General features: G+C 43.9%; 1 protein-coding gene across 6 annotated transcripts in view; it reads right to left on the reverse strand.

Annotated features, from left to right (window-relative positions):
- Positions 1–13158, reverse strand: part of IRAK1 (interleukin 1 receptor associated kinase 1) — a 37390-nt gene that overhangs the window by 10555 nt on the left and 13677 nt on the right. For all 6 annotated transcript variants that reach the window (XM_061613950.1, XM_061613947.1, XM_061613946.1 and 3 more), the window contains 5 exons: positions 8266–8372; positions 6843–7010; positions 6135–6199; positions 5852–5966; positions 5088–5200 (listed from right to left, as the gene is read on the reverse strand). In XM_061613950.1, the coding sequence (XP_061469934.1) occupies positions 5088–5200; positions 5852–5966; positions 6135–6199; positions 6843–7010; positions 8266–8372 (568 nt within the window). The remainder of the gene's footprint in view (positions 1–5087; positions 5201–5851; positions 5967–6134; positions 6200–6842; positions 7011–8265; positions 8373–13158) is intronic.

The raw sequence follows: 13158 nt of genomic DNA on the forward strand, positions 1-13158 counted from the left end.
ATTTCTCTTACTTTGCATCACTGATTCTGCTCTGGCTACTAATAAGGAAAAGCTATGGGACTAATACAGGTTACTGAAGCCCTGTGCTCTAATCACTTACATTTTAACCCAGGGACTTCTCTGGCTCCAGAGATTTCACCAGGCATTGCCCACACACCTTCAAGTATATATTTACAACCCATAAAGGACCAGAATTTGGTTTCTGACAAACAAAAGCCAAGATCTTTGGGAAGCCGAACTCTGCACCCAGTATCACATTGGGTTCCTCTCTCCCTGGGTATGCTGTTTATACCCTCCCAGCAATAAAATCAGACAGTAGAGGATGGTCCCGAGGTGGTCTGGCAACTATAATTTCAGTCGATTATAATCCGAATATCACACAGATTGATTCTGGGTTCTAGTAGTAATATCTTAACTATCCAAATTGTCTGGCCTTCAGGTTTAAAGGTTTTCCTGATAAATGTATATTGTCCTCAGAATTCAAAGTATGAGGGTATTTCAGTTTAGATCAGGTTCTTTCCTCTCTGTATCAGTCAAATCTCGCTCCTTTAATTTTAATGTCGGATGACAAGAATGCCAGGATAGGATTGAATAATTTTAAGATAGGGGAGAAACAGGGGCTGACACCGGAAGACCTGACTCCTTTTCCTATTAGGAACTCAAAAGACTAGCTATTAACACAGCTGGCCAATCTCTTTTTGCTCTTGTCTTCAAGTTGCATCTATATATATGCAATGGGACAGAGAGAAGCCCAGAATTGGAGTTATATACATACATTGGACCAAGGGGTAAGAGCGTTATAGATTTTATGATCCTTTCTCAACCACTTGTTTCTTATTTTGAGATGTTTAAAGTTCTTGCAAGGCCCAGGAGTGACCATATGCCAATTCAATTTCTTTTCTCCATTCCAGTCGGATTTATCCCTTCAGTGACAGTCTGCTGGAATGGGAAAGTTCAAGAAGGAATAAATCTATTTTTAATGTCCCCTAGGATATTAATTTTAAGGGATCAACTCCTCAGATCCCTTGAAAATTTTTAATAAAATAGTGAAAGAAATCAGGCCTCTTGTGGTTAGCTCCCACTCAGACAGCCAAATCAAGGTTGGTGTGATGAGCAGCGTCCTGTCACAAACGTATCCTACCAAGAGCTATAAGGAAATTAAGGAAAGTGGACTCTTTAGAAAATTTCAACTCCTACATGCATCTCCGTAGAGAGTATAAAAATTTGCTGCGTTCTAAAAAGGATAAGCACATACGCCAGTTGTGGATGGAGTTAGGTTTGGCAACCTTGGAAGAGAACTCCGCTAGATTTTGGACCTTGGTGACAAAAGGGTAATGGCTCCATTGATAATCAAATTACTTCATCACAATGGTACATACATTTTTCTTCCCTTTTTAGTCAGTCTATCACCAGGCTAACTTCAGATATTCCCGATAAAACTGCTCTCCTCCTGCCCTGAATGGGATCCTGTAACCCCTGACGAAATATATATTTTGATTAACTCTCTGCCTGCAAAAAAAGCTCCAGGGGAAGATATGCTTCCTGCAGAATTGTTTAGATCAAATCCTGCCTGGTGGTGCCCAGTTTTTGCTAAAATGTTCACCTATATAAACCATCATGGGAAAATACCTCAGGGTTGGGGAGTAAGTATAGTTGTGCCCTATGACTCTAAGGCGGATCCAAATTTTTTTAGACTGATTAGCCTGCTCAGTGTTGTTGCTAAATTGTATTCTAAATAATTCTAAATAATTGATATGCAAATTGGAATCTTGGGCTACTGAAGACAAGAGCAAAAACTCAGTCATCACCGAAGAGCGAAAGTCCACAATAGATCAGTGCTTTATTCTCCATCACCTGATTCAGAAATACTCCCAAAATGGCAGAAAAGAGCTTTTTGTTGCTTTTGTGGGTTTTACTTCCACCTTTGATCTCACTGACAGAGGCTGGTTGTGGCAAAAGTTATCTGCCACTAATACTGACAGAAGGTTATTCTATTTAATACAAATGCTGCACTCTAATACTTCTCTCAGGGTATGGCTCGGGGCAAATGGATTACTATCAGAAAATACACCAACCAGCAGAGGGGTACACCAGGAATGCCTCTTGACTCCCTTCCTTTTTGATTTTTATATCAATGGCATTGTGATTTGAGTGGTTCAGAATATTTTCCAGTTTCAGTTTTAGATGCCAAGCTCTCTGTCCTCTTGTATGCTGATGACATAGCTATGATTTCCACTATATTAATTGGGATGCAAAGATTATTAAGAAGTCTGAGCACGTTTTGTTCAAAGGAGCATCTAATTATCAATCATTCCAAAACAAAAGTGGTAGTTTTGGGGAGGAAGAAAAAACTTCATGTATGGAAGTTGGATGATAAACCCATTGAACAACAACGTAATTTCAGATACTTGGGACTTGGGTTTAATGCCCAACTTTCATGGAAGTCTTATCTGTTGGAACAGTTAAGTTGAAATTCTCTCATTGTATACAGACTTTGTTGCGTTTCTCTAATTTCCAAAGGGGGAGCTTGGTTGCACCTGCAGTTGAGGTGTTTCGGAAGAAGACAGTCCCACAACTGCTGTATGGCGCAGGGCTTTGGGGGTACACAAATGTCTCTACTCTTGAGGTAGTGCAGAGTTTCTTCATGAGATCCCTGTTAGCTGTCCCTCAAAGTACACCTGTACTTCTTTTGAGGGCAGAAACAGGGCTATATTCTATAGAATCCTGTGCTCATGCTTCACTTGCCTTGTATTGGCTGAAGTTGGCTTGTATGAATGATTTGGGCCTGCCAAAGAAATGCTTTCTAGAACAACTGCAAACTCCAACCCAAAGCTGCTGGGTAAATTCTGTTAAATCTACTCTGTCTGCTTATGGGATCAATGCAGAAGTTTTACCTACCTTCTCTTCTGCTAGAGTTAAAACAGCTATTCAAAGAAAGAATCCATCTTTATTCTAAACGGTGGGACCTCTATTCAAGTTACCCAAATCATATTCTATTTGGTGCCCATTATATAAGACAACATTTGGCATGGCGCAATACTTCATATTTCTAACAGTGGCACCCCTGAGAAAATCATTCACAGCTTTACGACTTCATACTATGCCCTCTGCTTTTCTGGATGGGAGGTTTGCTAACATTCCAATCCAACAAAGAGTTTGTATCTGTCAATCTGGTGAAGTTGAGGACAGTATACATTATTTACTAAGCTGACCCCTATATAAGTCCCCAAGGTTAAAATTTCTTTCCTACATCCCTCGCTCCTTGTCAAATAGACCTCCCCTGGAGTAGATATGTGTTCTGCTAGCAGGCAATCATACATTTATCAGGTGGCAAAATTTGCTGTAGCTGTGGGAAAAGTAAGAGTTAGATAAGAAAAACAGCTTGTGGGGTGAATGGGATGTGCTCCAGCACTATTATGACTGTAGTATCTATACCAGTGGTTCTCAAACTTTTTTGGTTCGTGGCGCACTGTAAAACATATAAAAAGTTTCTGGCACACTTCGTGTACAAAATTAAAAATATATTAATATATTTTAAACTAGGAATAAAAATAAATTATAGAAAACTATTACTTACCCTATACAAATGGGTTTCTTCTCATTTTTAAAATATAGTTTCATAACATTTAAGGCACACCTAGCCACCTCTTAGGGCGCACCAGTGTGCCTGGGCGGACCGTTTGAGAATCACTGATCTATACACTAAGACATGGGGTGGGTCAAGGTAACTTTCACTTGAGAGAGAAAATGTTATTTGAAATGTATTGTTCTTTTACTGTATGTTGTTGTACTGTGTTTTGTTGAAATATGACCTGTATTTTAATATGTATTTTGTATTTTCCTTTTACATGTGTTTAATTGTGGTAGCCTATGGCTCTGAGCAATAAAGATTCATTTCATTTCACTGTGTGCTTTATCTGGAATCACAGCCCTGACTTTGCTTCTGTGGAGACTGGTGGATTTGCAGATGGGCACCTCAGAAAAAACCAACCACCATGACACTTTCTCTAAAGCCCCATGGAACAAAAAGGTTTTTTTAATGGGGCAGGTATGTTCCAATATATAGCAGACTTCCAACCTATCTTGTGTTTGCTGAGGATAGGAGACCGCAATGTATCAGAAGATATATGGATGATGAGTAGAAGATCTTTTGGGATAATAAAAACTACAGAACTGGAAGAGGATGTGCTTGGCTACTCTGTAGCAATGACCCTATCCTGAGCTGCTTTTACTGTCTGTACCCTGTTAACTACCAAAGGCCCATAGCAATAGCACTATCTATATGAAAGAATGTCCTCTTCCTGTCTTCCCCTTTCAGTTACAGGCCTTGCAAGGACATGTCCAGAACTTGTATATTCTCCACTAAAAAACAACAACAAACCTGGAATTCTTCCCTCAGGCAATCCAAATGATGCCAATTTGCATACATTTGCATAATTTATCTAACTCTGACTGTTGTATTCAACATAGCACGACAGCGAACATTCTGTCAGTGCAAGGATTTCTGCTTGCACAACAGAACTTTCTCCCTTTCCTCCCCTCATGCGCCCTTAAATCTTTTCTGGGTTTTCCCTCAACCCTCTGGAGCAGATTTGGGGTGAGGAGAGGGAAGAAGTCCTGTTGTGCTAGTGATATTATTTAGTTGAATATTGGCCTGAATAATTTATTCTGGCTTTGTTAATCATGCAGAATGGCAAGGAGTGATGCAGAGCACTGAAATCTCACAACTGGAAAACCTCTTACACAGACCCTTCTGGCTTCTGTCATTTCCCCAGGCATTGCCACATATTTTTAAGCATATCTTCACTACTGTAAAAGCTAGAAAGTCACTTTTTTAAAAAACAAAAACAAATCCGGGTTGTTTGGGAAGTTGAATTCTGCAATCAATGTCCTTGTGGAATCGCAACACAGACACACCTGGACATACAGCTTTGCAACAATTCCTTCTTCCCCATGTCAAAGCAGAGGACACGGAAACAGAACTACTACTCTCCTCCTACAGAAAGCAACAGTCCTCCCATCTAGTTTAAAATTGTGCTTGTTTTTCATTTGATCCCAACCTAGGAGACAAGTTCTTCTTGTCTCACCTTTTGACATCACCGTGAATAAGGCTAGGAGAATCACTGTGCAGGAACTGAATGGCTCTGGCAGTGCCCAGCACTACATGGAGCCGCTGGGCCCAGGAGAGACAGGGACCATCCTAAGAAACAAAAATCAAAACAAAAAGAACTCTTTCAGGATTAGGGTTTTTCAAAAGATTTCTGCTATAGTCTCACAAATTATTCCTCCCTCTCTGCAACTGGCTCTCTTTTCTCTCTTCACAAGGCATTTGCAAAAACTGCAGTATAAGTTGCTCATAGTGCTTTTGCTATCAGCTGCTCAGTTGGAAATTGCCCAACACTGGAAACGTGATGCCCCATTCACGCTTTCTGGGTAGTGGGCTAAAGTGTGGAATGTGGCTATATTAGACAAACTGATACTACAGAACAGACTGGGTAGAGGTATGATTAAGTTAGATTGACACTTGGTGGCCTTTGTTGACATATGCTAACTCCGAGGAATGTTCTAACTGCCCCCCTGTGAATCAGCTAGGCAAATGGTCTAGTCTAATTCAAAGGCATTCATGTGTACTTGAAGTGCTTCCTAAATAATTGCTTTAATAGATCTGGTTTATGTATGGTCTTTTGTCACTGCCATTTTGGTTATTTATTTGAAATGTTTGAAAATTTAGTAAAACATTTCTTTAAAAAAATCAAAACAAAAACAAGTCAACAAATAATTACTGGATGCCACTTATCAAGAGCACCTTAAACAAAATATAGAGAGGATGAATAAAAGTCCAGGTAAGTACCTGTTTATGCAAGTGGTCCTCCAAGGAGCCCTGAGGTAGGAAGACGTAGACAAGGCAGAAATGTCCCTGTTCAGCACAGTAACCAGCAAACTCTATAATGTTGGGATGGCGGAACCTGGGGTACACAAAGGACAGTGTTAAGGTACAGCAGTTCAAGCTCAACTCCCTATGTCCCATCACATTTACTTTTTTTTTAATAAAGAAAAACCATCACACACTATCCCAGTTCTGGGATCCCACTTTACACCCAATAACCTTCCAAGGTGTAGCCTCCAGTTCTCACCGAGAAAGTTTTTCCACCTCTGTGACAAAGCTGTTCTTTATTACAGTCCAATCCAATTCTGCTTCCTGTTAGTCAGATTAGGAGAGGAAAAGGAAGATGGTCAGTAAATCACCATCAGGAACGCACCTCTCCTTAGGAGAACTGATAGGGCCATACTGGAGGATTGAACAGCAAAGCATTCTGGGTGGAATGAAAGGGAAGGATTTAATCATGCCCCCCCTTCTCCAGCCACAACCAAGCACAAAGGATACTGAAGAACAAAAGGAAGATGAGTTACACCAAGGGTCCCAACTAGCCCTGCTACTTTTAATCTAAATTGGCCGGGGCACTCCAGAGACTCAAGCAGAGAGCTTGCCCAGCTGTGCTACTAAGAGGTCCTTCAGTCAGAGATGCTAGGAAGTGAACCTAAGACCTTATATGTGCAAAGTACATGGTACACTATCAAGTAATGGATTCATCCTTCAATGGACCAGTTGGAAAATAGGCAAGACATCTGTGGAAGGCAGTCTTTCCCAATTTGGTGTCCCTCATGTTATTGGACCTCAACTTCCATCAGCGCCACCCACACGGCCAATGGTTAGGAATGATGGGAGTTCAAAATATCTGGAGAGCACCAGGATGGTGGAAGGCAACACAAAGAAAAATGATGAAGCTCACAAGCTAGAACTCAAGCCACCACCATAACCACCCCGTACTCTTTGGTAATACCTCCTTGAGCCGTTTGACAGCATAGACAGTGTTGCGCAACCGGGCTTGGTAAACACAGCCAAAGCCTCCTTCTCCGATTTTCAGGCTCTCTGAGAAGTCACCTGTAGCCTGGCGCAATTCCTCCAACCGCCACTCAAAGGGGCAGGTAGCAGACAGAGAGTCAAGGCCCTGGAATGGGGGCGAGGGGAGGGGAGAGAGAGAAGAATCCGTTTGAAAAGAGCACTGTCCCACTTCAACATACATTCCGCAATAGAGCCAAGCTCCCACTAACCCCCTGGAAAGAAGTTTTAGATTTCAGTTCCTTGTGCTTTTGTTGCTGGCAAGGAGCTGTAGTAGAGAAAGAACAATTCTGCTTTCCCTGACGTTTAGTTCTCGATGAACAAAGAGAGTGAAAGAGAAGAAACAAGGAAGACATTTAAAAAGCCAAGCAGAACTTAGTGAATATAGAAAAGACAAATGGCAAAGAGAGGGGCAAGATAGTCAAAGGAAGACAGATGAGCAGCAGAAAGTCAAAAATGGGGGGGGAGAGGAAACCCCCCCCCAAAGCATAAGCTAATATTTTCATGGTTATCAGGAGAGACCAGTCTTCTTACATAGCAATTTTCTTGTGCTTAGAACTCTTAATATACATTCTCTTAAACAATCCTTTCAACACCCCTATATGTTAGGCCAGCAGTACTGTGATACTGGAAGTTGGGTCAGTGGGGAGAGTCTGGTTTGCCTAAGGCCACCAGGTAAGTTTGGAACATAGGCTAGATCTGACCCAGGGTCCCTTTACCAGGGCTCACAGTCTTAGCCACCACCTCACATCAGAAAAAAGACAGTGAATTTTGGAAAAATTATTAAGACAGTAACTGCAGGGGTTGCTGAAGAGATTGAGATACAGGAGGAAAGAGGAGCAAATGATGGGGAGAGAGAGTGTTAGTGGAAGGAAAGTAATGGAAAGGGAAAAGTTAAAACTTCATAGGGTTATAGAAAGAGCACTGAAGTTCCCGCATTAGTGCAAAAGTGATGAGACTAGACAAGAACAGGAAGGATATCGAGCACTAACACAAGGGGGCCCAGAGCAAAGCCACGACAGGAAAGTAAGTGATACGAAATACGACCAAGGAAGGATGAGGTAGTCAAAGATTCAGCCCCTAAACTTTGGCAGACATTACCTGCTTTTACATAACTTGCCAAATATATTAGCTTTACAAAGCATGAGGACTAGAAATGCTAACACTAAACAAACTTTCAAGACTGAGATTCTCAGAAAGGGCTACTCAATTCCATGTATAAACTAGGACCCCCCTTGCCCCCCCCCACAGCTTTTCTTTTGTTTTCCTACATTTTTTCTCCTCCTTCTCCTCATCACCCCACCCCACACATATACAGAATGGAAGCCAAACTGTTGCGTCAGCCAGTAGGATTAGGTCCATACCTGTTCATCAAGATGGGTGGGAGGCAAAGATGGGTTTCTCTGGCCAATGCTGTCATGGTGGCTGCTGGGAGGGGGGTCTGGCAGAGACAGCGGTGGACATGAGGGCTCTGTTTGCAAGGGGATGAAGTGGGAATGCCGTTACAGTTGAGATACCCCCCGAGAAAAAGGTCCTCCTTTTTTCAGCCCCCTCAATGCTGTATGCTCAGGGTAACGGAAGTAAGAGTGAGCACACACTAGGATTTTAAAAGCCACAGAAGACACAGTAAAGACTGGGAGAAGTACTACACTGCTTGTGCAGTGCTTAAGAAGTTACCTGAGAGGAATTTCTACTATCTGAAGAAACTCATGCTCATTTAGTATTTATTAGTGACAGAGCTGTGGTTCCTGACAGTCATCTACAGACTGCTCTCCTTGATACTTTGGAGAGAGGCTGTAGAAGGAAGTGACAGGCAACTGGATAAGTACCGAATTCAATATCCCAAGAACCTCCACTTTGCTTTTTAAAGGAAGTTTCTAGCCTTTAAGATGTCCAAGAGAGACTTGAAAAGTGCAGGCAGTGCCTGATGAAATGTCAGAAGCCAGCACATGTATGGATGGGCACACATAGGATTTCTAGGGGCTTCAATGCCTTCCCTGTATGGTTCTTCATCCTTTTCCTTGACTAGCAGAAGCAGAATGGAGAGGAAGGAGAAGGGAGTAAGTAATGTACACCATTTATTCAAGATGCAGAACTCCGCTTTTCTTGGCACATTGTTTCAGGGAGTCTTGGCACAGAATTTGAATTTTCTTTGAGCGCAGAGCTCACACAGCCCAGGTCCGCTGTTGGTATCTTACTTGCATATCACATGGCTCATAGTGAGCATGTTTCAAAGTGGGGCCTCCATATCATAAAAAAAAGTGTGCGGAAAGAATTTTCTCCTGCCATGCCCCAATCAGACACAAAGATCAACTGAGTGCACACTTCCCAGAACTCTAACCCTGCATCACCTTCATATAAGGCTTGCAAAGAGAACTATTCCATGATTCCTGACTCCCAACAGGACCAACCCAAAACATTCTGGCATTTGAACCCAGACAAATCCAAATGGCACTCCACCAGCGTCTCCTGAAAATATACTTCTTCCACAGTTCCCTTTCATTTCAGCAGCTACATAGGAAAAATTCTCAGAGGATTATGCCCCATGGGTCAGATCATCTCACCCACTCTGCTGCTCTGAACAGTCCCCCTCACTTTGTCTTCTCAAAATGCCATTTCAGCCTTTCAACATGGACAGGTCTGTGGTTATGTGCAGTTGTACAATTCTGCTCCCACAAAAGTAGACAGAGGTGTGTGCATGTGTGCGCATTTAAGGAAGTCTCCCCATCTCTTTTTTCCATGGGGAGGAAAAGAAGCTTGTCCTCATACTTTTTGTAAAGGCAGAATTATGTGTTCAAATGTCAGTAAATTATGCTCTATTCTGAAAATTGAAATTGCTGAGTAGGAAAATAAGGTAATGACTGTTAGGCATTAGCACCATGTTTACCAATCCTATATTCAAAAATAAAAATAATGAAAACATTGAAGTATATGATTATAGTGGCAACTGCAAGAAGGAAAATCCTTAGAAATGTAAGGAAGTTTGTCAGTTCAGACATCTCACCAAATCACAATCTGCAGACAATGGCTCATACTGACTTATTGGTTCCAATTCCCGCCTGCTAGCCAATCACCAACTATGGCTTGCCAACTCAAGATATTTTATTTTTGAATATATTTTTACTTCCCCTTCCAACAAAAGCTCTCAAGGTGGCTTACAACAACAGTCATAACATCAGGGCAAACCATTGTTTGATGTGATGGTAGAGAGCAAGCGGAAGGGTTGAGCAAAACTAAGTTTTAACTTTAGGCCAGGAGTAAAAATACTAGCAGAGCTTCATAGGAATCCCCCCCCCCCGGCATAATTGTGGTACTAAATAGATCATTCTCCACCACATTGCCACAGATGTCTCTGGGACAGGGGGAGTTAGAACTGACAGCCTTCTGATGCCTTTGAGACCTGCTGTTCTATTATCAAATTCCTTTGTTAGGAAGGGATCTAAATCAAGACAGCAAGTATCACCATGTCAGTACCGGAATACCCCGCTTTACGGACCTTCATTTTACGTACACTCACGAGTACGGACATACTCCATAAGCCACCATTCCCCACTTTACGTACGCTCGCCTCGCACTTACGGACACTTAGGGCTCATCCAAACGGAGCGGGATAATCCACGTTTTCCATATCCGGTTCGTCATCTGACAGTCCTCACTTCGCCTCTTTGTTTGCTCTTTCCCGATTAAAAAAACCCGCTTTTTTTTGTGCCCGCACACGCTGCTGGAGGACCCGTACTTCTCGCTTTTTCCCAGCTCCACCAATAACACTCCCCCTATCAGCCAATTAGTCCGCAAAATATGACGTATGCTCCTCTCGCCTTTGCAACGAAGCACAATATTGCGCATGCGCTTGACTGTAACAGCGCAAAAGTTTGAATTTCCTGTGGGTGTAATGGAGTTCCTTGCCGCTCGCCACTCTGGAGTAGGGCCGGCGGGGTGTGTGTGCTGATATGCCAATAATTCCTGTATTTTTGTGTGCTTGTGTTTGGATATAACACAAAAATGAATGTATGTGTTTTTGCCTTTATGCATAGTAAACATTCTGGAGATACACAGGGCTGGCAAGTCTCAATCAGCAGAGAGAGCAGAAGGCTGCAGGCAAGAATGAAATCCTGGCCTGGAGCCAGGGGTTCCTAGCCAAAGGATGCTGAATGCACTCTGGAGAGGGGGAAGGGGCGCCTGGCATCCTTTTCTTCTCCATCACCTGCTGCCCCTTTTGCTCGGCGCCTTGCCTGGCAGCACTCCTTGCCAGCTGTTGCCAGGCCGCCTGAGCTCTCCTCCCTTTTTTGCCACTCTGGCTGGCTTCTCTCTGATCCACCCCTGGGCTTCCAGGGTGCTCTAGCCCACCACTTCGCTCTACGAGCAGCTGGAGTGAAGGGGCGTCAAAAACTATCTCCAACTCTCCTGAGGAGGGGGCCAAGGGCTCCAGGGGCTTCGCGGGGGATGGGGCACCCCTCCAAGAGCCCTCCCCACCCCCCATCTCCCCCTCCACTGCCACCTCCTCCCCAACAGCCAGGCTTGCACTGCAACCGCCTGCTTCCTTCCTTTGCTCTCTCTCTCTCTCCGGCTGCTCCACATTAGGCAGCCGTTCCCCCCCCCCTTCGCCAAGCCGCTGATCAGCTGGGCTGACAGCTGAGCCGTCAGAGCACTGCACAGCTGATTCGGCAGCCCCCTTCCCTCACCGCTTGCCACCCAGCTCTCCCTCAGGCTGGCGAACATAGCTTCAAGCAGCCTGTGGGAGAGAGGCTCCTGCGAGGAAAGGGGTTGCCTGGAAGCCTCCCTGGGGTCACCCCCCACGTGGGGGTGGCCTGGCATCACTGCCCGCTCTCTCCCCAGCTGGCCCTCACCACCAGCAACCCCTTCCTCCGCTCTCCTTCCAGAGCCTCCTTAGATGGTTGCGGGTGGCCATCTAGCAAACCACTTATATGCCAATAATTCCTGTGGGGTTTTTGGTTGTATTTGCGATGTTTCGCAAAACCAACTGTATGCTTTTCTGCTTTTATGCATATTAACATTTCTGGAGATACACACGGCTGGCAATTCCACTTATTTCTCCAGAACAGCTCCTCCCCATTCTCTCTCTCTCGCTCTGCCTGGCTCTCCCTCTCCGCGTAGGTGGCGTCGGCGTCAGGGAAGAGCTACTGAGAGAGGCTTCCCAACCACTTCGGGCAAAAATTGATGCTCCGTTGCCTTCACCCCCCTCCTTCTCCCTTTCCTTCCCGTGGCCCTGTACAAAGCGCCATGCTCTCGCTTTTCTCCGCTGTGTGTGCCTGTGCATGTCTGTCTGTCTCCGAGCGAGGAGGAAAGAGCAAAGCGAGCTCCCTGCACCGACCAGCCAGGAAAAGGGGGGCTTTACAAACAACCACAATTGCCGCCCAGTTCGCACGCTGGCTAAAACTTAACGGCTGTTTCCGCTTCTGCGCAAATGCGTTTTTTTGCATCTGCACAGCAGAAGTTGCACAGCCCCCCCCCAACACCACCCAATTGCTCTGATTGGTTCAGTTTTCCCGGGCTTTTACTGGTCATTTTCGAACATGCGCAAAAGTGGAAATACATGATTGGCTGTGAATGAGAGAAGGGGTATGGGGAAACGCCCAAGCACCGCCCACGGAACGCCTCCTGCTCTAAAGTCCGCGGTATTGCATCCTAGCGCCTGAAGGTACAGCGGAGGATTCCTGGTTTAAAAAAGCAAATCGCATTTTTTGTGGTAATGCCAAAGTGGATTTAACAGCGAGAAAGTCTGCTTTAACAGGTGACGTTGTATGGACCATGGAAAATTAATGAACACACAAAGCGATCATATCGTAGATTATAGAGTCGTCTGGATGAGCCCTACATGGCATGACGCCACTGCCATCTAGTGGCGATTGCAGTGCAGTACATGCATTGATAAGTGCTTCACTTTAAGTACATTTTCAGTTTATGTACTCACTCTGGACCCATTGCGTACATTAATGCGGGGTATTCCTGTATAAGAAATGATGCATCTTCCCACTTTTAAATACTTTGCATACTTCTGGTCAACCCATTTCAAGGAGGCTATCCTAATGGTGAGAAAAATACAGAAATGGGCAATTGGAATTATCAAGAGATTGGAAAAACTTCTCTAGGAAAAAAAAGGCTGAAGCCTTAATTTCCCCACCCCTGTAAACTAAGCAGAAGTCTACATCTATTACAATACAAAATATAAAAGTATAAACCATATGGATAGATGGAAATTTTAACCCTTCTCATACAATGTTGGAATTTGAATTCAT

Source organism: Rhineura floridana, chromosome 3 (assembly GCF_030035675.1).
Source record: "Rhineura floridana isolate rRhiFlo1 chromosome 3, rRhiFlo1.hap2, whole genome shotgun sequence".
In the NCBI taxonomy this organism is placed as follows: Eukaryota; Metazoa; Chordata; class Lepidosauria; order Squamata; family Rhineuridae; genus Rhineura; species Rhineura floridana.